The following is a 26,460-nucleotide window of genomic DNA, read 5'->3' as shown; positions in this document are numbered from 1 at the left end:
GAAAAAATGAAATCTGCTGAGCATACTCATGTGCCCGAGTCCATTCGTCAGTCGTCCGTGCAAAATTTAATACACGTGACTGTATTATTTATTTATATGGTTGAAGGTGCCTCGTTAGCGCAGTAGGTAGCGCGTCAGTCTCATATATGGTTGAATGCAGTTTAAAATGTTTTTATTTATGAAAGACAGAGTTTAACATTTAAATATCAATGGGGGGGCGCCTGGGTGGCTCAGTGGATTAGACCCTCTGCCTTTGGCTCAGGTCATGATCTCAGGGTCCTGGGATTGAGCCCCGCGTCGGGCTCTCTGCTTAGCGGGGAGCCTGCTTCCCCCTCTATCTCTGCCTGCCTCTCTGCCTACTTGTGATCTCTCTCTGTCAAATAAATAAATAAAATCTCTAAAATAAAATAAAATAAATCTCAATTTGGTCAATGACAATTTGGTTTTTATTTTTTAAATTGTTTTTAAAGATTTCATCTATTTATTTAGAGCGAGAGAGTGCCTGCCCGTGGGAGTGGGGCAAGGGGAGGACAGGGAATCTCCAGCAGACTCCTCACCGAGCATAGAGCCAGACTGTCAGTGACACGATCCTGAGATCATGGCCTGAGCTGAAATCAAGAGTCAGACTCCTCGCCGACTGAGCCATCCTGGCACCCATTGTTCATTTAAATACGACTTTTTTTTTTTTTTTTAAGCAAAGTTTCCGGGTACGAGCATTTTATTATTGAAGTGTAGTTGGCATACATTGTTATATCGGTTTCGGTCATACAACGTATCGATTCGACACTTCTGTACATAACTCATCCATTCTGCACATTACCCAGCCTCCCTTCCCGTCTCCTCTCTGGCAACCGTCAGTTTGTTCTCTATATTGAAGTGTCTGGTTTTTTCTTTGTTTGCTTCTCTTGTTTTTAGAGTCTCCTTGTACGTGAAGTCACATGATGTTTGTCTTCGACTCATTCATTTCGCGCGATGCCCTCATAATGCAAAGGGCAAGGTTGCGTATTTGTAGGCGATGAGGTGTAATCCCCCTTATGAATCCCAACTTGATCAGCTTTGCTATCCAAACACCCTTAGACCTGGCATGCTGACTTGGTCTCACAGAAGAACAAGAGAATGACGTAGAAGTTCAGAGTGCTGGTTTATTAACTGGTGTTAACATGATGATTTCTTTTTTCCACTTGTCTTAGAAATTAGTAAACGTTTGCTCTTTGCTTTCAAAATGAAGTTTAGGGGTGCGTGATGGCTAGGGGCTCTGTAATCCTGAAAGAGTGCATTTAAAGCACCTGGGTGGCTCAGTGGGTTAAGCCTCTGCCTTCGGCTGAGGTCATGATCTCAGGGTCCTGGGATCGAGCCGCACATCGGGCTCTCTGCTCTGCGGGGAGCCTGCTTCCTCCTCTCTCTCTGCCTGCCTCTCTGCCTACTTGTGATCTCTGTCAGATAAATTAAAAAAAAAAAAAAATTCCTTCGGAAGTTACAGGGAAGCCCATCCTCCTGAGAATATTTCTCTGAGGTCACAGTACCGGTGTATTGTCTTCCACCGCCACCCCCAGCCTTAGTTCAGCCGTTCTGTGGGTCCTCTGCAACTCCATTTGTCTGCTCCCACATGAGTATCTGAGGTTGGCCTTGGCTCAGCTGGAGAGCCTCACTCCTCCCCTGCCCTCACCGCGCAGCTCGGCCTCAGGGGGAATCCAGGCTCAGGCTCTCCTGCCTGGACCGCAGCCTCCATCTCCTCCTTCGATCAGCCCAGGGCCCTCCTAAATGAGCGGAAGGATGTCTTTCCTTTGGTCTAAATAATCACACCACACCTTACATTTTTAGTTTGAATAGCAAAGCCCACCTCCTCGGAGGTAACGTATCCTCATTACCATGAACCAGTATTCGTTCCATCCTTGATGAAATATTCAGCTCCTCTCCCCCGAATTGTTTCTTTGTTTCGGCGGTATTCAAGGCTAGTCATGTTTCATGTCTGACATTAGTTTCTCCATTCCCAGTGCATAAGTCCAGGGAGATTTATGTTAAGAGAATAATAGCTTACTGACTCTCCAGGCGTGGGTCCTGAGCACATACATATCTTTTTAAACTGCCAGGCGACTCGAAGGCACAGCACATTTCAAGACCTTGCTGCAAGGAGCTCTTGTGCGGAAAGCACCTTGGTGAAGCCTTATCTTGCCTTTTCCATTCTTAAACACAAATCAGAGGAGGTATTTGTATGGCGAGTAAAGTGCACTTTAAAATGGGAGTCTTCAGTTCCCTAAACAGAGCACAGTTTGTGTGTGAAATTTGCATTTGTATGTGATCATGATGTTTTCATTAGATTCACTGTAGCTATAAAAGATGGCAAAAGTCACTTGCAGAATTGGGCGTGATTTATGTGCAATACAAAAAGGAAATATGCATAGATTAAGAAGGGTGTCTTTAAATCTGTGCCTGGTGGAGTCAGAGATAAATTGGTCTTAATTTGAAGAATGATGTCATCCATCCGAAGGCGTGTCTCCCGGGGAAGCCTGTCTGAACAGGTAAAGTCTGTCCACCCGGGGGCTTTCTCTCCTGTGGGGAGTGGCCTTCAGTCTGGAGAGCTCCTGGGTGTAATCTTGTCAGTAAAGCATCCTGGGTGTAATCTTGTCAGTAAAGCACACTTCGCCAAACGTGGGAGACTGACTTGCTCTAACAAAAGTGAAAAATAATGATATGTAAGCCCAGGGAGTTAATGTGTTAATGTATCATGAGGAATACGACTGTCATAGATCAGATAGGTTGTGAAATTATCTCTTAACCATTTCTGTACCAAGAAGCCTCTTTATCCAGAGGCCACCCATGAGCACGGAGATACCACAAATAATGTTTCAGGCAAGGTTTCTTGACTCTTCTCCATTATTACTCTCCTAAAGAACCGTTTTAGACTATTTTTTTCTAACCCCCCCCATGAAATTTTAGTACCACAAGAATATTGCATATTTATTTAAGTGAGGTAAGCGTGTCTATGCATTATACATTCAAAAAGTAAATTTCTAGGGGCACCTGGCTGGCTCGGTCAGTTAAGTGTCTGACTGTTGATTTCCGCGAGGGTCCTGATCTCAAGACTGTGAGATCGAGCCCCACATCAGGCCCTGCACTGGGCATGGAAACTGCTTAAGATTCTCTCGCTCCCTCTCCTGCCTTTCCTTCCTACCTCCCCACGCTCCCTCCCTCTCTCTCTCTCTAAAACAAAACAAAACAAAACAAAAAGACACTTTTTCTTGCTTTCCCCAAGAAGCCATGTTTTTGCCTGCTTGGGGAATGATACAGCCCTGTTGAGAATTCATGGTTTAAGCAGAACTTCTGAAAGCCTTAAGTGGGCACGTCCGCTGGGGCGACGCGCCAGCCAGGTGGGCCAGGTGCGAGAAGCAGCTGACAAGATGCCGTCTGCTCTGGACAGCCCTGTTTTCATCAGGGACTGGACTTTTTCTCTGCTTCCAGAATTAAAATCTTCACCACCTACTCACCCTGCCCTTTTTAACACACATCTTTTCTTTTGATGTTTTAGTTTCCTCAGCAGATCAGAGTCAAATCTGGCCAGCCTAGGAAGGTGTCATTCTCTTTCACGTGACAAAACACATGTCTGCATTTTTTTTTCCCCCAGGATAGCTTTGATAGGACCATTTGGGGTCCAAATTCTTCATGTGTATTCTTGATATCATTTGCATGGACTTCTTGCAGGGACATTAGCTGTATGCCAAAGCACAGTCCTGATATTAAGGATACCATCTTACAAAGCAATTATGAAGCTTTATTTCCAAATATAAAAGGCAGAAAAAAGGAGCAGATTGATCTAAGGCCAAAAATCATATTTCAATGTAAGCTTCGTGAGGGCAAGCAGGGATTTTTGTCTTTGTTCTCAAAACTTCAGTCCCTTGAACAGTCCCCAGCACACGGTAGGCTGTCAGTAGCACCTGTTAAATGAGAGAACAGATTTTCACTCCATGTACGAATGAAGATCTCTCCGTTCTGAGGTAGTGGATCATGTGGCTATGAGGGGTTATGTTCATTCATTCGAAGAATGTTCCTCTGATGCACATCATGATAGACCCCTTAGGAATTACCCGATGTATACATAAGGGCATAAAATACATGGGATCCTTGCCCTCCTGGAACACAGAGCAGAGCTGGAGAGGCAGGCGATAAGCAGATGAATAACTACCAGTTATTGTGTTTGGGGGCAAGTGATCTTGGAGGAGATGACCGGGTGTAGTGCTGGTGAGGGACAGGCCCTCAGAGAACATGCGGGGAGGGGCCGGCCTGGGAGAAGGAGCACGCGCCCTTGGGAGGAGGAGCAGGAAGGGGCTGTGTGAGACCCAGAGAGCTCTGCGAGCAACGGCCTCGGGCCTGGATGGAGCAGTGAGCACACCGGCAACCCCAGGGGAGGGTGTGGGGCCCAGAGGGGAGCTGCAGGGTGGCGCCTGCCCGAAGCTGAAGGTGCCCTGGGGCAGGGCCTAGATGGAGTTTCCGGCCAACGGTAAAATGGAAATACAGCTGTTACCGAGAGCAGCCTTCCGAGCCAGATCCCCACTGAGGTCTGGCTTGGGAATTGGTGTTGAGGAAGTCAAGGACCTGGATGACCCCAGGAGGGAGAAATCGGGGCCCACATGGCACCCTGGAGAGTGGAACATTGGGGTCAGAGCAGGGGAGTCCGTGGAACAGGGGGACCCTAGGGAGCGTGGAACCCAGGAAGCCACAGGAGGGGGGATTGTGGGCATCCTGGGCCGCCGATGGCGACCAGGGGCTCAGAGGCCCTCCTCGGGAGTCACGGGAGGGAGTGAGGAGGGAACGGCAAGGGTCAGGGGCTTTGACCACCCTCGGTGTTATGCTGGGCTTACTGTCTTGTTTGAAATGGGAAAGGGGGAGTCGGGGATCAAAGTAGTGGAAAGAGCTCAAGTAGACGAGCTTTTTTTTTAACGATTTTATGTATTTATTTGACAGAGAGAGCACAAGTAGGCAGAGGGAGAAGCAGGTCCCCCACTGAGCAGGGAGTCAGACAAGGGGCTCAATCCCAGGACTCTGGGATCCTGACCTGAGCCAAAGGCAGACACTTAGTGACTTAATGACTGAGCCCCCAGGCGCCCCTCCAGTAGACAAGGCTCTAAGACTTGGTCACAAAGGAAAAATGAGAAATAATGAAGGAAGCAAAGAAAGCCTTGTATGTGGTAAAGGGAGGCTACTGCGTGGTTAGAAGCAGCCTGGCTCGCTGTGGGGAAAAGTTCAGGAATGAACCAGAGCCCAGAATCCCCGTTGCTGGGTGGGGTCCAGGGTGATGGTCCAGGTCTGTGTGGTTCTCTTGAGCCTGGTGGTTAAAAACGGTTTCTCTTGCTGCTTGTGGAATTTGGTTGTCGAATTTCAGCTAAACAAAGCAATGTCTTAAATGTGTATTCCTACGGTCAAATTGTTCACCCATTTCGGTTCCCCTGCCGTGTGGTTCTGATGCTGGGCCTGTGTTTTGTTTTTTTTCATTGGCGTCTTTCAGAGCAGTGCCCGCAGAAGTCCTTGAGCTTTGAGAAATGTGCCCCCCTCGCAGGCACAGCAGGTTAATTTGTCTGATGGGAGGGAGGCAGCCATCAGGGCCACAGGACCCTGGGACGCTCCGTAAGGCCTGCCTCTCCTCCTTTCTCGTGTAAAGACCACTTCTCAGACTATTCTGTTTCTTGAACATTCGTTAAACTTTTGTGCTGCTCTATTTAATTTCATGCCCCAAATAATCTTGTTCAATTGTAAAGAAAGGCATTGCTGTTTTTCTGAAATAGTTAAAATAAACTGTGAGATAGTAAATATTGCTGTACTTGGTTAAGGTCTGATTTATTTGCGATACAAAATAAAGGGGAAATCATGACTTCTCAGCTAGGATTTCCACTCTTTATTTTGGTCCTTAAAAAAAAAAAAATGAGTACCTCTGGACTAGTCATTGAATCATTTTACTCTTGACTTTTTAATGGACAGATTTATTTATGTAATGTGTCCACTGGAAGGTGGAAGTGAAGATTCTTAACTTTTTATACTTGTTCTTTGGAGTTCTGGTAGCCTTGGATGGATTTCCGTTTCCTGCCTGGCTTGCAGTACTTCTTCACACCATCAGGAAGCAAGTTAATTCATCCCAGAAATGCACTTAGACTTGGAAACACTAGCGTTTTAAAATGTGATCGTGACAGTTCCAGATGAAGGTCGGGGCTTTCTCTCTTACTTTCCTCACAAGCTGAAAAAGCGTGTGTGAAGCTCGCTGTTTGGAAACCATTGCAAATTATCGTTTCCAGAGACTTTCCCCCTCTTTCTGGGTGAGACCCTGGCCCGTGGGTGGAGTAGATCTTCACTTCTCTCTGAGGAAGACAAGGGGGCTTGAGGAGGGAAGTACCCGCCATTGACAATGACACAAGACTTTGTTCTTTTTTTTCTGCTATTCCCAGGGCATTTTGCCAACTTTGACCCCAAACTACCTCCCTCTTGTGTGGTTCTTCCATCCATGAACGTGGGATTCTGGGCCGCAGTCTCCTTCTGCCCCTACCTCAGCCTCGACTCAGTCACAAAACTGACACATAGAACACTTTACCCCTCCAGGTTAAACCCACCAAGGTTCGCTCCTGTCAGCTGGATCTTCTAAAAAACTGCACCATAACACCTTCAGGTTGGGCTTACTTAGGAGAAGCAAACCCCTTTGTATAAGCTGCCAACCAGTCTCCTAGATTTTTGGTCTAATCCAGTAGACCTTTTCAGAGTTTACGAAGGAGAAAATATTCCACGTGCCCCATCCTGATTATAGTAACACTTTCAATTCTGTCGTGTTAATTACTTATTTTGTCAAAACTATAGTTCGTTAGGGATGTGGTTCTCCAAACTGTGTGCCAAGGCACCCAGGGGGGCACCTCATGATATTTCAAATTTTCAAAAATCCAAGAAGTCAAGACAGAACAGGAATTATGATTGTGGTGGTGCTGAATCAGAGTCCAGTGGCTGTGAAGGTTCACAGTGTTCCACGAACACGTTGGCTACTGAGGGCCCATCCGAAGTCCCTGGGTCTTCGAAGAATGAGACAAAAATATTATATTTTATTGTTATATATATGTCGTTGTCGTCCCCCAACAACTACTAAGTTGTTAGGTCACAATACGTAACTCTTCTGGACACGACTACTTCATACACAATACTTTGCGGTATTTCCTTTGGCCTAGGAATGCTATGAAAAATTCACAAGACACTGAGCATTGTGAAATAGGGAAATTTGGGAACGTCTGCATTTGTGGTTTTAGTGGTTTAATTTTTTGCAGGGAAGTTTTGTAATAGTGTTGGAAGAAGTAGGCTCCATTTATCATAAGTCTTCCTTCAACCACAGGACCCTCTCTCGTCAAGACAGGTCGCCGTGAACACCCATGACGGCAGCACCCTCGGTTCCCCCAGAGCTCGGAGCTATAGCGGCAGCTCACCGTCCCGCTCGTGACGAGCTGGCCCTGTGTCTCCTGTGTTTGCTTGCTTTGTTGACTTCTCTTGGTTTGTTTTACTGCATTTATCCCGATGACATTGATTTCATGGGGAAGGGGTAAAACATTTGGTTGGTCATAAATGAATGCTCGATAACGCTGGTTGAATGAAGTGACGTAACGACTGTCTCATCTCCATTCCTGTTAAACCATCACCGGCTGTGTGTGGCATTTCTGCAAAAGAACGACCAGCCCCAAATGTCTGAGGAATGCACGTTTTAACGTTTCAGTGGGTTCTCTGGTAATTTCTAAATAACCTGTCTTTAAAACTCAGCATCATGTTATTACGGACTGAGTTGTGCCTCCCCTACCCCTAAAAAGTTAGTATGGTGAAGCCCCAACCTCCAGTACCTCCGAATGTGACTGCCTGTGGAGAGGGGGCATGTGTAGGTGATGAAGTTTTAAAAGGAGGCTATTTGGGTGGGCTCTGGTGCAGGTGCCTGAAACCCTACAAGAAGAAGAGATTAGTGCCCACAGGGAGACACCAGGGCCATGTGGAGAGAAGATTGTGCAGGGACACAGCTAGAATGAAACACGAAGACCCTTTCTAAGCTGAGGAGAGGGCTCAGCGGAATCCAAACCTACCGATACTGGATCTGACTTCCGGCCTCCAGAACTGTGGGAGCATCGATGCCTGCTGTTTCCGCTGCCCCCCCCCCGTGATGTTTCATCATGGCGCCCCAACAGACCACCACAGTTTCGCAAAGTCTGCTCTTCTGGATTATGGTCCTTGAATGCTGCCACCTGGGAAAATTGGAGGACTCTCGTGGTCATTTGGGAAAACAAAACATGCTTCTCGGTGATTTGGTCAAAACTAACGTATCGTCTCTGGGTTAAATTGACCAGAAATCAAGATCTCATGTCAACGGCATTAAAAATGCGTCTTTGCAGCCTTACAGAACGCAGTGTTCAGGCCAGAATTGAATTTGGTGGGTTACAATTCCGTTCATTCCAACACGATACTGAGTTTTAAAGACGGATCATTTAGAAATTACCGGAGAACCCACTGAAACGTTAAAACCTACATTCCTTAGACATTTGGGGCTGGTCATGCTCTTGCAGAAATGCCACGCACAGCTGGTGCTGGTTTAATATGCGCCGAGATGAGGCATTCATTACATCACTTCCTATAGAGTAGGGGAGAGCACGCCGGGGAGAGACTGTCTTTAAGTTCATATTGGCCTTTTATTCTGTTAAAAGAGAGGCTGCTGCCAGGCCTCCCCCCCCGCATAATTGGTATCATTAAGGAAACATGTAAAGTTTAGTTGGGAAGAGGAAATTTTTTGTTTTCCTATTCACAAATGGTTCCGTTTATGCATCCAGGCAGTGACTTATCTTTTTTTTTTAATTACAGTGTGACTTTGTGGAACATTTTTTGCCCTTACTAAAAAGGGCATTCCAGTTCAAAAGTAGAGCTTCTGAATCACAGCACCCATTGTGTTTCTTCTGTATTTGGAGTCTCGTTTTTGCAGGAGTTTGCAATCTGTTGCCTCTCTGTGAACACGCTCGCTAATGTCACATTTAAATTCACAGCCAAGATTCGCCATGCCGTCCCTGGGTTGCCATGCCTCTTCCCTAACCAGTTGTCCCTCTGTTGTCACATTATATTTGCTATCTCTGTTTAGGTCTGTGTACCTTCATAAAGTGTCATCTTAGTCATAATCAGAGGATGCGTGGTGTTTGGTTTATTTAATTTTAAGTTTGCCTCCTGTTGGGTAGGTTATAATGGGACAGAAACATGTCACAGGTCATCAATGCAAAAATACCCCACGTACCCACAAAAGGCATGCCTCTCCTCTGGGGCACCATTTTCCTTGAAAGGAAATCTTTATCTCACATGTGCACCATGAAATAGAATTATAATTTCATCTTGATCCAAGCCACACAGACTGAAGGGTCTGATAGCCTTGGTGATACTTGTTATTTGAATCTGATCACCTACCAACTTTTAAAATTTTAATGAGGGGGTATCAAATATGTCACCCGTAAAGTGGCGATGAATGAAGGGAATTCTGTATGGCGCTTAAAGGAAGCTAGATTTCATGGCTTCAGATTAATTAGAGGCTCTAAATTAGTGAAACTCTAAAGCGTGCTAATTTTTTTTTCACTTTTAAGTTCATGGAAATCACCAGAATTAAGCAAATTGTTGTATATTTCTTGGTGCAGATCCTTAGGAAAGCTGGTTTAAGATTAGTAAAATTTGAGTTTTATTAGTATAGAATTACATATTTCTAAAGTTTTGAAAAGCACTAAGACATATCACTTAAAGTGTGTTCTGTTGTGTGTGTGTCATTACATATGGGAGAGGAGGTTTGGTATGATTCCGAGACCTGTAATTAATAACCCTTTGGACTATCCAGGACCATTTGATCTCTTGAGTTTCTGAAATGAGCAGAGTGGAATCTCTTTGGGATAATTAACCCTCCGATTCCTTGGACTCGGCAAGGACCAAGGTGATAATAATTTCTGTGGGTTTTAGCTGAGATACAAAGTTCGGTTAATCATTGATTGGGTGATTAACAAAATGTCAGGTGTTATCATCCAAACATCACTGTACCAGCAGGCCAGGTGACAGGAGATAGTGCTGGGACCCGACAGAGACAAGCTTTGTCATCAGGTGCTCTTGAAATTGGAGCTGGAGCTCTGCTAACACCGCAGGGAGTGGGGAGAGAAATATCTGGTAGCCTTGCTCTGAAGAAATGGCCTGCAAAATTGGTCACAGTACAAACGCTATGAGGGTTCCCACTTTGGATGCCAGAGAACTGTGCAATGTCAGTTATAGTGGTGGTGGTTCCCTCCTTCCCATATAATGTATTGGCTTGGTCTCCTTTCTTACCGTGGTGGAGAGGAGCTGAGCCCCCAGTGCTGTGATTGCTCCATGGGTTTGAAGTCCAAGATAGACAAGAGAATAAACAGTGTGACAGTACCCTCCTCTGTGCAAAGGGGAGTGAGCTGTCCGTCTTCGATGGTGGGAGGCTGGTGTAGTCTTTTCCCACAGAGTTCAGAAAATTGGAAACTCTGTTTTGTCTCTTTTTTCTTATTCTCAACTATTCATCAAGGCAGCCTTATCCCCATCCATTTCAAATCTGTAGATGCTGAGCTCAGAAGTACACGTTCGGTTTTCTGCTTGGTTAAGTCAGCTTTCCCTTCCCGGGAAGCCGCATTCTCAATGACTTGCATTACGGAAGGAACTTTCTACCAAGGTCTTGAGTATCTTCTAGGTTCATCTCTTCCTTGTGGCTTATGATGAGCTGATGGCTCACTTCTGAGATGAGCAAGTGTCTCAAATGTCCCCCTGTTTTATCTCCCTGTGATGCTGGACCTGAACCCCATCTACACAGGAGATCTGTATCCTTCAACCCAAACGTGGCTGCAGAAACAACAGGCTGTGTGCTATTCAGAAAGACTTAATAGTAACAGATGGAATACAAAAGAGGGTAATGACAGGAAGAGTCACAACCAGCCCCACCGTCTGGTTTCAGTGGCCATTTCCACAGGACGTCACAGTGCGTCAGGTGGCCTCCTGATCTTCACTTCCAGTCTCAAACTCGAGCCCTGTAATGCCCATTGCTCAGGTGTTTGGGCTGCCTTGGTAGAACACCTCCGACTGGGACTCAGACTACACTAAGTGATGTCTCCATTCTGGAGGTGAGGGCATCCCAGATCAAGGTGCCTGACAAACCCACCCCTGGTAAGAGTTCTCCTGGCTTGTGGACGGCCCCTTCTCCCTGAGTCTTTACATAGTGGAGAGAGAGGGCTCTGGACTCTTCCTGTCTTTGTGAAGATGCTAATCCCATCAGGGGAGCCACATCTTCATGACCTCACCTACACCCCAAGTTTCTCCCATAAGCCCCACCTCCAATACCATCACATAAGAGATGAAGGCTTCTACCTGTGAATTTTGGGAAGACACACACATTAAGTCCAACAGACTTTGTTTCTGACTCCCCTTCTATTCATTTGGAAGGATTTTGAGTTAGAGAATTCTAACACATGACTTAAAGATCGCTGGATGTTATTATCCAAACACAGTATTTCTGGTCTGCACTACATGATAAAAAGCAGAAACCCTCAGGCCCGGGCATACAGCAAATTTAATTCTTTGAACATCACAAGGAATGCCAAGGAGCTGGCGCTGGGTGTCTTCACAGCGTGCTTGAGAGCTCCATGGATGGAAGTTCTACCCAATCGTTTTCTCTCCTGAGCAAGAGCATTGTTTTATTTAAGCCAAATTTGGTGCTTATGAGATGCGGCAAGCTTGCTGAATATTCATTTGCAGCTCTTTTCATAACGTTCTTGTATCTCTTTTATTTTCTTTTGACTTATAATTGGTGTTTTTGCATATTTATGATTTGCTCTGTCTTAAACCAATGACCTATTTCAAATGCTCTACCATGCTTCCTCCTCCAACCCCGTGCTCTTAATTCATGGGGAAACCATGTCCTTAAGTGATGCCGCTCCTCTCATTCCCAGGAGCCTGTCCTCGGCACGTGTGGACATCTGCCGTCCTGTGCGGGTGGTAGCGTACAGCCCCTACCCTCAGATTCAGAGCAGGAAGTCTGAACTCTTCAAACTATAAGCTCTCAGCGTTGCACAGTTCCTGAGTGGTCATCTAAGCCACATGGAAATCTCTCAATGCTAAAGGACAGTGAACTCACACACTTGCATGTTCTCCTCCCAAGTGAGATAACCCTCAGGTCCTTTGCGTTTGGTCACCTGATCCGTTAGAAATCGCTCAACCTCTGTGTTACTTTCCTTTGAACAGACCCAGACACAGCAGCCTCAGGAGTTGAAAGCTCCGTGAATGGGTGGTCTCCAAAATGCAGTGACTTAAAGTAGCTTAAATGATCAAAGGGCTTTTATAGCACAAGATACAGATGCTCTTAAAGGGAAGCAAACTATGAGCTTCCTACAGGATAGCACATCTCTTCCGAAATTCCCTAAACATACCCCCCCTGTGCCCCAGCAGAGAGTCAGACCGTGCTGGGTGCACCTGCCTGACCGGTGTGGACTGGGCAGTGTGGGATGGAGCAGGAGTCATCCTGAGAGCCCCACCTGCCTGGGGACCGGCCCTCCCATCTCTTCACTTTTTAGACTGTTTCTTTGCCTACGAAATGAAATAATAAAACAAGTCCATGCTCCCGGCGGTTTTGTCTTCTGGGCTCTTGCAAGAATGGAAAGATGCAAGGCTTGCTTGGATCGCTCAGTTCTGAGGATCTCTGAGCAGCGTGGCCGGCGGACCCCACTTACGTGGGGTGCGGGCGGGGTGCGGGCGGGGAGAGCCCGGGCCGAACGCTCTTGCCTCTCGCGCAGATCCCAGATACTTCAAGGCCTGGTTTGACTCTTCAGGGTAAACTTTTCACGGCTGTTTTCACCCTAAACAATTTGTTTTCTTCCAAGACATCCCGTGGGAGGCCAAGTTCCCTCTCCTGTTTTCTGGCAGATGCAAAAGTCGTTAAATGGAGCAATGAGATAAAAGAAGGCGTCACGACGGTTCGATGTTACAAAACAAATCCAGCATCGTTGAAGATGGGGTTTTCATCATGTGTTCTGCCTAACAGTTTTCTAGAAAATAAAATGCTGTGAGATTGTTTTTGAAAAGAATATTTTAACTGAATCGTTTCTTTGGTGTCCTGGGTTTTAGACAAAGTCGTTCTCTGAATGCACCCTTTTGAAAGAAAGATAATGCAGGACATCCATCAGATTTGTAGATTTCTGTAGTGATCCTGAAGGTGCCCACCAGATGACCTGGTGACCACACCAGCAATGGGCAGGGGCCCAGGGGGCCTGTGTGACCACTCAGTTGTTGGCCTGAGCTGAAGGGGGAGGTGACGCACCCCGGTGACAGTCGCTCAGAGATGCAGCGCTGGTGTGCAGCAGGTGTCCCAGTGGCTTCCAAATGGGCAGAGGCCGCCTGTTGCTCTTGAGGTCCCTGTGAGTAGAAGAAGTGGCTCCAGGAGAGCAAGGGAAGGCTCCGTCCCTACACCCTGCCGTGGGGGCTCCCGGGGACAGCGGATGGCGTCATCAGGCTCTGTTGCTTACATTTGGTTCTCATTTTGGAGGACTCCACTTCCTAAAATGTTGACATTTCTGCTTTGAAGGCATTTTTTTAAGGAGAAAAGGAAAAATCTCCGCTAGATAATCACTAAGTTATTATTTCAGCTGTACCTAATAAGGAAAGAGATAGCATTTTCCAATTCTGAGCAGTCTGGTTTGTGTTGGCGTTCCTCATCGTCTGCATTCTTTGGGGCACCGTCCTTCAGAGCAAATCCAGCAGAGACAAGGTTGGGAAAATCTAGCAAAGCAGACGATCATTCTGGAGAAGCAGAATCCGGCAGTGCTGAATTACCATTGCGCTGGAGGAAGGGCACTGAGATCGATCCCGTCGGCTGGAGAAGGACTCCTCCCCAGATGGGAGTCAGGACTACACTGGCGAGCCCCTGTGCTCACATGACGGGCATTCACAGAGGCGATGGGTGCGCGTTCGGCTCCAGGAGGAAGGGGGGCCCCCTGCAGTTAGAAGTGTTTGGAAATGGCAGTGAAGGCTGCTCCCCTGCTCCCACGCTCTGGGTCAGGGCTCACACTCACACGCCCAGCAGCAACGCGCATGCCTCCCACAGGTCACGAGCGTGTCATATAGGCATGTTATTTATCTCGCAGAGGTATCCATGGCGCACATGCATCATGTAAAACTGTACACGGTGCATGTAAATTACACGTGTAGTGTGCACACAGACATCACGCAAACCACACAGCATAGACACAGATCTGTCATACAAGGCATACAGAGATGTATCAGGGGTACGTATGCATCACATGCATGGGTCACACGTACAGATCACACACACCGCACATGTGACACGCACGCACACACATACCACATACACACATGACAAATAGATCCTATGTACAATCACACGTGTACACATCACATGTGCACACATCACCCACACACACACACACACACACACACACACAGAGCAAGACCCAGAGTTAATACTTGAATTGTCCATTCTATGGGAGGAGGATGAGGTTGCCTAAAAGGACATTTTGGGGGCCTGCTGTGAGAGTGTGGGTGAGCTGTAGGAGGTCTCTGCGTCCAGGATCTGTGGGCTTGATGGACACCTGGAGGACCCTTCTGGTCTGAACAACCCTTCCCTTCTTCTGCGGGGTGTGTTTTTTCCAGAGAGAATCTTGTCATATTGTTCTTCCCATTTCTAACCCTGTCCTGCTTTGCCCTCCATCCCCAAGATGGGTTTCTGAAAGCTTGAGGAGCCCTGTTTTCCACCCGTATTCAGAACCTACTGAGACAAGGACATCATGGGGTTGGAGAACAGAATATCACCTTTGCTACCATTACAGCTGTTGGGAGATGTGGCTTGGATCTGGGCCCCAGGGATGGGACACCATTCCCCTGAATCACCCCGCCTCCTCCTGCTCCCAGCACAGGGCGCGTGGGCCCATGGGCTCTGCTGGCTTAGAACAGAGGGGATAAGGGAGGAAGCCACTGAGAGGAGCAAACGCTTGGCTCACGAGGTCAGATCCTTCTCACAGCCTCTCCAGTCAGACAGTCAGCAGGAGCAGCAAGCTGATGTTAGCAGGAGGTTCTCAGAGAAGAATGCCGAGCTTCTGGAAGCTGGTTGTGCCCTATTTGGTGACACATGAGGTCATGTGTTGGAGGGGGCAACGGGGCACCTACCCAGGAGTGGCCACCCACGCTCTGACAGACCTGCAGGTCTTGCCCTAAACACTTAAGAGTGAAATCCATACGGATCCATTTTATACATCGCTGTCACTTGCTCTGTATGACTAGTGTGCTGGGTAGGAGTACACGCTGAGAAAACCATGCCCTACACTGTGGTAAGAATATAAATGGAATGTGTTTTCAGAGCCATTTCACGGTACGTATCAAGAACTTAAAAATGGTCATGGCTTTTGACTCCATGTGTTTTACTAATAGACTTAAGGAAAAGATGAAGCTTGGAACCAAAGCTTTATACATCAGGGTGGCCACTGTCGCAGTGTGCCAATGCAAAGAATATTAATAAAGTGTTGGATAGTATGAATAAAACTAAATTCTTGCACAGCCATAGAAGTGAATGTTATCTAAGCATTCCAAATCCTGTTTGCACAGAATATTTATGAGCTACAAAATATCTGATCTAATATTAAATTTTAAAAAATGCAAAGTAAAACACTGCATTCAGAATGAATTTGGTCCTTCTGGAACAAGACAGTGGTCTTGGCAAAACAAAGTTTGGCAACAGTTTTGAGGATGCAGAGGGACATGTCGTGGGGACGAGGCCCTATGGACAGCAACGTGTTCTTCCTGGACAGGACTGATACAGGTTCATTTTAGTATTTCTTTGTATTTTTTTCTGTTTTCATCCCAATTTTTTGCGGACGTGAACTTTTATCATCAAAAGAGTAGTGAGTTACGTGGTTTGAGAGTCTACCATATTCCTATGTAAACATAAGGTAAGAAGGACTGTCACTCACCCAGGCTCCGTGAGTACAGCTTTGGTGTGCGAGCAGCCTAGGGCTGTCAGTCACCTGTTACCGAAATCATGCTCTGTAACAACCACAGAATCCCAGTGGCTGGCTGGTTGGCTCTGTTCCGTGAGCCTCTCATCTTCTTGGGACCAGTGGGCAAGCCAGAGCATGATCGTGCTAACGAAGCACAGGAGAGCCACCCGGAACCATGCCGGCCCCTGAAGCCTACTGCACTCAGTGATGTCACTTACGCTCTTACTTTCTTACTTCACATACTTTCTCTCAGTTACCCCTGCCCATTGCACTAACCAGAGCAAATCCCATGGCTGAGCCCCAAGACAAGGCAGGGACCGCAGAGTCATCTCTCAAAGGGTGTGGATCCCAGAAGGGGCTAAAATCCCTGAAGGCAAGAGCTGTTTTTTTAAAGCAAATAAAAATGTGAGTCTGGAGACCCATGAAATTGACTGCCTGTGGAGACGTCTCTTGCGGGAGCTCACATGGCTTCTGCGGGTATTGGACTCCCGAGTTAGTAAGGCTCGCCCTCCTGAGCGGCTCTTTCTGTCTTTCTAGATCCTGGCCAACGTGATCATTTTCATCTGTGGGAACCTGGCGGGCGCGTACCACAAGCATCTCATGGAGCTCGCCCTGCAGCAGACCTACCAGGACACGTGCAACTGTATCAAGTCTCGAATCAAGCTGGAATTTGAAAAGCGGCAGCAGGTGAGATACATTTTTCTGTCGATACCGGGTATGCCATGTGCCCACCATGGGCCTTAGCAAGAGTCTGAGCCTCTGGTTGCCCGTGCTCAGGGATGGCGTCTGCAGACCCAGACGCAGGGGCCCTAGGATCCCCCACAGGCTAGCACCACACTGCCTGCCACCCCCACGCGGCTGGACGTTCCAGTAAGAGTGGTGATTGATAATAATAATAATAATAATAATAATAATGCCTGGTGCACTTCCTCGCTTCTGCTGCCGGCTCAGTGCTCTATGATAGCGTTTCCCCAGCTAACATCTGAGCCCCCTCGGCCCCACAGTGCTTCCCATGGCACCTGTTGTCCACGTGGCGGGAAGTAAGCAGAGTTGTCCCTGAGGGGAGTGACAGCAGTTGAGGTGGAGGGTCCAACAGAGGGCTCTTTGCCGTAACGGGGGCTGTCCTGTGCTGACCCGTGTGCACGGAAATGCACAGCAGAGACATGGGTTACGACAAAGCCTTGGGAAAGGGAGGGGAGGGCGAGAAGGACGTGTGGCAGGCAAAGCCACAGTGTCATCAAGGATGGTGGAGAGCAGGGGAAGCAGAAATGTTTTGGAGGGGAAACCATAAATACACAAGGGACCCCGTCTTAACGTGCTGGACTTCAGGCGATGGCGGACGACGGGCTTTGTGTTTCTCGGGTTCGGGTATCGTCCCCAGGAACTCGGCTCCCATCTCTGAAGGGGACGAGTAGCAGGAGCCTCTGTGAACAGCAGCCCCCCCCTCAGGGCATTCATCCTGGGTCCTGCCGTACCAGTCCATATGGGCACACAGAAGATGCTTCGTACTGTTTGTTAGATTGTTCCGAGTCCGCCCATTCTATAAAATTGCTCCAAAATGTATCACAGTCGTGGCAGCAAAAAAGCATCCCTCAAACGTCGATGTGGACTTTTATTTGTGTACAGACCGAAGAATCGTGATTGAGTTCCGTTTTGAAAACAGGGAGTTCAGTTCATTCGACAACGAGTGAGCGCCGGTCAGGAGTGAGTCCAGGCGCTGGAAATATGGCTGTGAATATGGCATTCTCACTGGTATTATCGGCAAATCTCGTAGTTAATTTTTAGACGGCATTTTGTGGAGGTGCGTTGGGGGGCTCCGTCGGTTGAGTGTCTGACTCTTGGTTTTGACCCAGTTCATGATCTCAGGGTCGTGAGATCGAGTCCCGCATCAAGCTCTGTGCTTAGCGCGGTCTGTGTAAGCCTCTCTCTCCCTTTGCCTCTCTCTCCCCTGCACACTCTCTCTCTCTCTCAAATCAGTAAATCTTTAAAGAAGCAGCATTTTGTGTTACAGCATGTATAGCAAAGGTAGTTAGGGACGAATGTTTAGTTCTTTGGTTTCTGTGCATATCAAACTCTGGATCCAACATTAAGAAGTGTAGGCAGTTAACTTGGGACCGTTGTCCAGTATGTTTTCATTCACCTGTATTCCAGTAGTATTTTAAATCTGGGTTCTAGAAAATTCCACAGGACGGTTTTCCCTGAAGAGTCCTGATGTTTTAGGATAGATGGTTTCCTTTTTCAAATAGCAGCGACTCTGTCAGGTGGGTCCTGACAGACATATTGAACTTCCTGTTCCATCACCTCCTGAATCTGCTTCAAAATCACACCAAGGCTGAGGGAACTGACATTCCAAGTAGACAGATTATATAACCTAATATTTATAGTACCCGTTCTGACAAAAGCGTAAGTCAGACTACTGACCTCGTCTGCACTACATACTTCTCTGAAGAGTCCTTGAGCAAGCAGAACTGGGTGCCAGCCTTTCATGGTGGCTTCCAAGTAGTCCGGTGGCCACACGGTGACCTTAATAGTTCGGGAATTAGAGCTGTGGCTTTCTGTGTGCCAGAGAATTTTGGGACCATCATGAGAGTGTTATAAGACATTATAAGGGCATTTACTAGTTTTTTACAAAGGAACCTTTTAAAAAATAAATGAAATAAAAGGGACACTGTGAAAGAAAAAGAAGACCTTGTAGTAAAGATGTTTAATAAAATATAATCTAATACCACAAATGTGCTTTGCTCTTGAAGTTGGGAGTCAGTGCCCAGGTCTGGTGCCTAGAACGTGGTATTTTTCTTGTTAGGGTTTCGGGAAATGTGTTTCTAGAGTTAGAATGAATGCTTGTACTTTCTTCAGACTGACTTGTAGTTAAGCGGGAACAAAAACTTCTCTTCGTTAATAACATCAGTAAGACAGGATCTGATAGATATAAGGAAATACATGAAAATTAGGCAGTGGCAATCTGTGTGTCCTTCACACAGAGGGTCAGCCTCTGAGACAGTGGGGCCTGGTATAGCCACAGACCAAATTATGGTCCAAGGGGTCCACACGTCACTTCCTGCCCAGCCACACACCATCTTGGCTCCACCCGTAGTCACAATGGCAACCAACAGTGTCCTTCAGATGCTCCAAGGGGTCCACACGTCACTTCCTGCCCAGCCACACACCATCTTGGCTCCACCCGTAGTCACAATGGCAACCAGCAGTGTCCTTCAGATGCTCCAAGGGGTCCACACGTCACTTCCTGCCCAGCCACACACCATCTTGGCTCCACCCGTAGTCACAATGACAACCAGCAGTGTTCTTCAGATGCTCCACTCAAGGACAGGGGTGTGTGCTGAGCAAAAGAATTTGCTTCAGCATCTGTTATGATAAAATAAGAGCCATCCATGTTAGTATTCTACATCGGCCGTTGCCTCAGAGGGAGCTAACGTTCCCAGAGGCTGAGAAGCCGCCATCTTGGGTCGTTCCTGAGCCTCTTTCACAGGGTCACTCAACCGACCTTCCTCCTTGAGAGGAAGGTCAATGTCAGGTGAGCCTAGCTGACCACCCCGCTGGGGGCTGTCATAGCTGATGTCTAGGAATTATGAAACCTTTTCAACTCTGCTCCACTCTTTCCTTTACTTTCTTCGGATGTTGTGATATTTCCCCTAGATGCAAATGAGATGAATTTTTAGAGATAAAAACCATGTTTGAATAAAGTGACTCTTTGTGCTGTGAGATTTGGGGAGAGGAGGAAATGAAAAATGTTTGCAGAGTTTTTCTCAAGAGTTATATTCTTCCCCTGAAAATGCTGTCATGTAGAAACACTAAAAACTATGATTTATTTTTTTTTTTAATACCAGGTGGGAGATGTAATGCGTTAGCATCAAGGCCACCATTGGGGCTAGAAGGTGTCTTCTCAGGGAGTTTTGATTCTTGTGTTAAGTTTGAGTCCTGCCAGAAAACCCACAGCCGTTTCTTGAGCACTGTGTCAGCGTGATACAAGGCTCTTTATCAAAGCTAAGAAAACGAGCGTTTCTCCCCGGAGTATGTAATAGACTCTCCAGAATTGATGGGAGCTGGATTCAGAGCAAAACAAGAACTTTCCCTCCTAACCACATGGGCAGTGGAAATAAATTTTGCCTCTGTAGTTGTAAAAACTGGATTTGCTTTTTTAATGGAAAGAAAATAAACCCTCTTGCATGTATACATTGTCTTTCTTTTAAAGTAATGTGATCAGAGCATTTTTACATCGTCTTCCTTCATCTGGAACCATGCTATAGATGGAGTATGACGGAATATGCATTCCAGTAGAAAGCACCAGTCAAGCAAGACACCGACAGCGCCCTGGTAAACCAGGGTGGAGGCACGGGGGTGGTTACTGAGTCAGTAGACTTCCTGGCTCTCCTTGAGGACTAATTGCTTTTCCTCTGTGCATACTTTGGTGGAAAATGTAACTGGTCCTTTTGTGTTCGTGGTTGGGTAGATAATGCACACGTGTTCATCCGAGCATGACAGCTGATCACATGACATAAGTCATTGAGAATGCCAGGAAAAGTGTTGTTGAATGGTTTTTGATTTGGACTGCTATATTTTGTCTGTTTTCATGAGAGAAAGAAGAAAAGAAGGAACTAATTTTTTTTTGGAGTCTTTCTAATGGACCAGGTAGTCTCTTTAGTACTTTGCATATATTGTACGCACTTCCTGTTGCTGCTATAACAAATGACAACACGTGAAGTGGCTTAAAACAGAACAGTTTATTCTCATCATTAGAAGTTAGAAGTCCAAACTCAGTCTCATGAACTAAAGTCAAAGTATTGGCAGGGCTGGCTCCTTTCAGAGGCTTTGAGGGAGAATCCGTTTCCTTGCCTCTTCAAGGTGCTGGAGCCTGCCCATCTTCCATTTCCAAATTTAGCAGCATAGCATCTTCTAGTCTCCCTCTCTTCTCCTCTCCATCTTTCTCTGTCCCGTCTGATTCTCAGTTGTACTTTCTTCCCTCTGTCTGCCTCTAGTTCTACTGCTTCCCTCCGTAAGTATAACCCAAGGTAATCTCCCCATCTCTAGGTCCTTAATTTAATCACATCTGCCATGTTCTTGTTTTGCCATGTAAGGTGACATAATCCCAGGTTCCAGGGACTAGGATGGGGTCCTCTTCTCCAAGCCATTATCTTTTTTTATTTCTGGATGAACTTGATGACCGAAGTCCTTTCTCCTACGTTACCCGGATAAAGGAACTGGCCAAATGTCCAAATTACCTACAGAAGACGACTCAGCTAATAAGTGCGGCTTTTTCTGCTTCTCAAGTTGGTTCGTGGCAGCTTTGTTGGAGTGATCTCTGAGCATGGGTTAGCTGGAGATTTTCCCAGGTATAAAGGAGTTTTGTTTCATTAACTACGTTGTTTATCATTACTGGTGAAACAGGAAAGCATACGACAAGACCAGACATGATCTGATCATTAGGTGCCACACCATCATGATGAGCAGAGTATCGTCTGTGGAGCGTTGGAAGTTCTGCGGGAGCTCACTCACACACGGAGTCACAGCGTGGACTCTGTCCATGGCTTTATTGCCACGCTGTGGTGCAGGGGCCGAGAGGAGGGTGCACTCTGGGGGCCGACCACCTGACCTGACATGGGTGTTGTTCTCTTCCCCTGTGACATTGGTCCGATTTCTTCACTTCTGAGTTTCTCTGATGGAGCTTGTGCTTGATACCTTGCCCAGTTCAAGAGACAGTTTCTGCCTCCCAAACAGCTTGCTCTTCAGACAGTGCTTGGTCGCCGGTCTGGCCACGGTACACTGATGGCATCAGAGCTCGCATTCAACCACAGAAGTCTGCGGCCACCCTGGCTAGGCCATAGGGCTCGAGGGGGCTGGAGGGAGGGTTTCCAGTGACCAGGCCGTCCCAGGAGTTCCTGCCCCAGTGGGCTTCATTCTTCCTTGCTGAGAACAGATGGGACAGAGAAATGTTTTGCTTTGTCTGCCTAGTTGGTGGATAATTGTCCCCAACACTCTTTCTACTCGCATCATCTCTCCAAGTTCAAGAGTTTCCTTTTCACCCGCGGAACGAGCAGGGTGAGGCAATCCTGGCGGCTCATGTTGCTGGACTCATTGCGTCCCCCAGTTTCTGTCATCTCAGTAGGAGCTGGTTGGCGGGGTCCGAGCTGTGGCATCTCAACAGCGTTGCTTCTCCAGGAAAGCAAAGTGGGCATCAAGAGGCCAACAAGAGTTCCAGCCGGTGAGACTTTCCCAGTGCCGCTCCTAAAGAACTCAAGCAGGAAATGTTATAAATGTTACCCAAGACCTTTGGGTGGGGCAGTGCCTCCAGTCAGGGTAACGGAACATGGAAATGCACATCGTGCCCTACATGCAGTTGGGTTCCGATATGCGGGCTCTGCTCAGGGTCTTGCATCATCAAAGATTATTAACCACGCTTTCCTCCCAGCCAGCGGAATATGTTATTTTGTGAGCCCACTTTTTTTCTAGTTTATTAAATCATCACCTGGACAATTTTTATGTGGTAGTCCTTCCCTGATGAAGTCATAGCTTACATTGTTCTTGGTCACCACCTTCTTCCATTGTATTAAGTGATAGATGACATCATTTCCTGTTTCATTGGAGAGGCCGCACTCAGGTAAAGGTTGATCACCACCTCATCCTCAGCACACATTAGGGAGAGGTTGAAAGACACTACCTTTTGCTTGAAAGTTGAAAAAAACAAAGAGTCATGGTTTCATGAAAGGGCTAGCTTCAAAGCGTTCACCATTTGAGTCCATCAGATGGAAGTTCAAGAACGGTTGTCGTGGTTTGCACCATGCTGTCTCATACTGATGACGTAAATTCTCAGGATGCTCGTGTGTGATGCCTCACTGAGAAATTCCAGGGCAAGGTATTCCCAGATGCTGCATTTTACCATGACCCTTTGACCAGGTTCCTTCAAATGAGGAGTGAAAATCAATTCCAGAAAAAATATATTAATAAGGCTGAAGTATTTTTGGATAAATCCTTCAGTTAAAATGCTTGAAATCAGTACATATTTCCTAAGATTGCAATGAGGGCCATCTTGTGAATGTGTACTTTGGCTCCTTTAAAGAGAAACCAACAATTACAGATCCAAGACCACAGAGGAAGGTTTCCCAGGACTCACTGTTGAATGCCATGCCTAACGCGGAGCAGAACCACAGGAGATTAGTAATAGCCCCTCACGAAAAGAGCACTAATGACTATCTGTACATCCTGTAACAAGTTAGACATTCTGCTCCGCAGGAAGAAAAATAAAATAGGGGTACAACAATTAGTCAAGCAGAGATTCTTCTAATGAATTAAATATATGCAAATATCTATTTATATCATGACAGCAGAAAAGCTAAATGGTAAAATAAAACTCTGCAGAAGTTTCCTTTATGTGAGAAACTTGAGCAAAATTCCCATCTAACATTTATGGTAAGCAATTCACCTGTCTTATTGGAGAAACACCTGGGAAACAGTTTTGTTGCTGTAGCTTATCCTGAGCTAATCTATGCTGATAACATAAAAAGAAGCACAGAAAACAGAAGTTGCGCCCTAAGGAGAGCATCTGGTTTTGGTATTTTTGGCCTCTGGGAATTTTTAGTGTTTCATGGAGACCGCCTACTTTTTATACCCCATGATGCAATATTTTGATGCTGGCAAGATTGTATAATAGGCAAAGGATAATGTAGTCAAAAGATTCAAGAAAGCTCGACATCACTTGATATGAGAAAAATAACCCCAATAGAAAGGAATTCCAAAATCAGTCCTTCTGCTTGCATCATCCATTCTTCTGGTTTTTATCATATGTTGGAGAAAATGTATGTTTACTCCAAAATCAAAGGCAAAGTGTCAAGTCTTCGATGATATTTTTCTTCTTGCAGATGAAACCACAGATAGGCCACTGAACTGTTAATAGGGAGAAAGAAGCACTTTATACTTACCAACATGGGACTTTTCAAGTGTTAACGTTATTGAACCTGTTTAATAATTTATTACCATGAGCACAGTCATGGATAAAAATACTTCACGTGGCATTAGCATTGTACTTACTGAATTGAGACACCCACTGAGGTTTATACTAAATTAAAAATTAGGACTTAACAAATTTTGGAATTTTGTTAATTGCTTATATGCTTCCAAGAAGTGTTAATCTTTGGATTTTTTGTTTGTTTTAAGTTGTTGAGTGTCCTCAAAGGTTTAGGAAATTTTGTTCTAGGGCTTTTTGAGCCCTAGAACAAATATATTAGGGACCATTTATATGTCAGCTGCTGGATGTGAAAATTCCTCCCAGAGACCTCTGTTCTCCATAAAGGTGAAAATATGTACAATTATCCAATAATCTCGGGAATGAAACAGGAGGAACATTTGAGGTCAGGATGTGCACAGAAAGCTGTTAAGTTAAAATATGGCTTTTAGGGGCGCCTGGGTGGCTCAGTGGGTTAAGCCTCTGCCTTCGGCTCAGGTCATGATCCCAGGGTCCTGGGATCGAGCCCTGCATCGGGCTCTCTGCTCAGCAGGGAGCCTGCTTCCCTTCCTCTCTCTCTGCCTGCCTCTCTGCCTTCTTGTGGTCTCTCTCTGTCAAATAAATAAATAAATAAAATCTTTAAAAAATATGGCTTTACATATATAGTTCCCTTGAATACAGAATTATGGTGCCTGGAAGGCATAGATCTATCTGTCAGTGCTCCTACTTCACAGTTTTATCTTTGATTATGTGTTATGTGCCAAGGGATTAACTCCAGGGAATAGAATAATACCTGAAGCTTAAGGTTCCTGTTCTCTTTGGACTTAAACTGCAATGACAGGAGACAAACTATAACTTATTAACTGCATATATTTGATTAGAAGATACAGTGAGTTCAGGTGACAAGGCATAATGGGGAAGGTGGAGTGGTGCATTGGAGAGGCCATCAGGGAAGGTCCTCTGGGAGGTGAGAGTTGAGCTGAAATGGGTATTACAGAAGGATGTAGCCCTTTGGTAACCTGATGAAAGTTCTCTAACGGGGGGAGCCCTGCAGAGGGTTAAGAACCAGATTGTCTCACTTGAGGAACATACAGGTCAGTGGACCCCTGGGTCCAAGAAGAGAGTTGGACAGGCAGACTGGATCCAGAGCATACACTGAGCCTTGCAAGGTATGCTAAGGACTTGGAATTTTGTTATACACTGAATGGGAAGGCACTGAAGGGTTTAAGTGAGGTCGGGAGATGGACGGGTAACATTCTTAAAGGATCTCTGAGTGCTGGTGGAGAATGGAGTGGGGGAGGAGGGAGCGTTAGCAGAGGGATAAGCTTGGACAGCAATCCAGATTAGAGATAAGAGAAGCTTTGGGTCATAGTTGACAGATGCAGGACATATTTTGAAATTAAGTGGGTAGGAATTGCTGTTGAGTTGTATGTGGTTGAGAGAAAGATAAAATAATCAAGAAAGATTCAGAAGCTTTGCATTTGAGCAACTGGGTAACAGCTGGTGTGTTACTTAGAAGATGTCAAAGTCTTTGGGAACAATATTCATTGGAGGTAGGGGTGGGGTAGAATTCAAGAGTGGAGTATTGAACAGTTAATTCTGAGATACCTATTATGTGTCCAAAGGGAGATGGCCAAGCTGTAGTTTTAAGTAAGATCCCGATCTAAAAATGTCGATTTAGAGGTCATCAACATATAGTTGGTATTTAAAGGACTAAGTGAGACCCTCTAGGGAGAGAATATAATCAGAAAATATGAAAATGGCCCAGGGCCACGACCCAAAATGCACCAACATTAGAGAAAAGGACAGAAGGAGTAGAGTCAGCCAAAGTCACTGAGAAAGATCATTTGTATAGGAGAGAAGCCAGAGAAGCCAAGAGAGAAAGTTTAGGGGGACAGTGGCCAATGTAGTCAAGTGCTGAAACAGTCACAGTGGAGGGAGCATCAAAGAGGGGACCACCAGTCTCGGCAACATGGCGGTCACCAGTGGCTGGGCAGAGGGGTCGAAACGACTGAGCTCAGGTAAGGAGAAAATAGGAAGTGAGGAAAGGCACACAGTGACTATCAACATCGGACATATCCAGCTATCAAGAGGAGCCAGAAATTTCCAAGCAAATTATTTGGTCAAGGTTTTCTTCACCCAAGGTGGAAACTGGTGTTGTGTTACATGTCTTACTATAGCATCTCTACCAATACGCTCTACACTAACTATTGTTTCTACTGTAATATATTACAGTTTCCCAAATGTGTCTTTCTTTTATTCTGAATCATTGATTCCCAAGAAGGAAAAGGCAGAAGGATTGATTGATTTTTCCAGAAAGGTAACTGTGTTCCTGGATTACAGTTATTAACTAATCCCAGCACTGGTCCATTGTGTATGTGAACTCATATCTGGTAATTTCTACAAGAATGGATTTAACTCAGATGAAAATAATGAAAAATACTTATTAAATAGGCAAATAAATAATAACATACGGAAACT

At 46.0% G+C, this 26,460-nt stretch overlaps 1 protein-coding gene across 3 annotated transcripts in view; it reads left to right on the top strand.

Moving 5' to 3' along the window:
• The window catches only part of ADCY2 (adenylate cyclase 2), a 409,046-nt gene that overhangs the window by 194,621 nt on the left and 187,965 nt on the right, over window positions 1–26,460 (top strand). For all 3 annotated transcript variants that reach the window (XM_032337793.1, XM_032337794.1, XM_032337795.1), the window contains exon 4: window positions 16,563–16,712. In XM_032337793.1, the coding sequence (XP_032193684.1) occupies window positions 16,563–16,712 (150 nt within the window). The remainder of the gene's footprint in view (window positions 1–16,562; window positions 16,713–26,460) is intronic.

This window comes from Mustela erminea, chromosome 3 (genome assembly GCF_009829155.1).
Source record: "Mustela erminea isolate mMusErm1 chromosome 3, mMusErm1.Pri, whole genome shotgun sequence".
Taxonomy (NCBI): domain Eukaryota; kingdom Metazoa; phylum Chordata; class Mammalia; order Carnivora; family Mustelidae; genus Mustela; species Mustela erminea.
The sequence above is the reverse complement of the archived record's forward strand: the minus strand, read 5'-3'. Positions and strand labels throughout refer to the sequence as shown.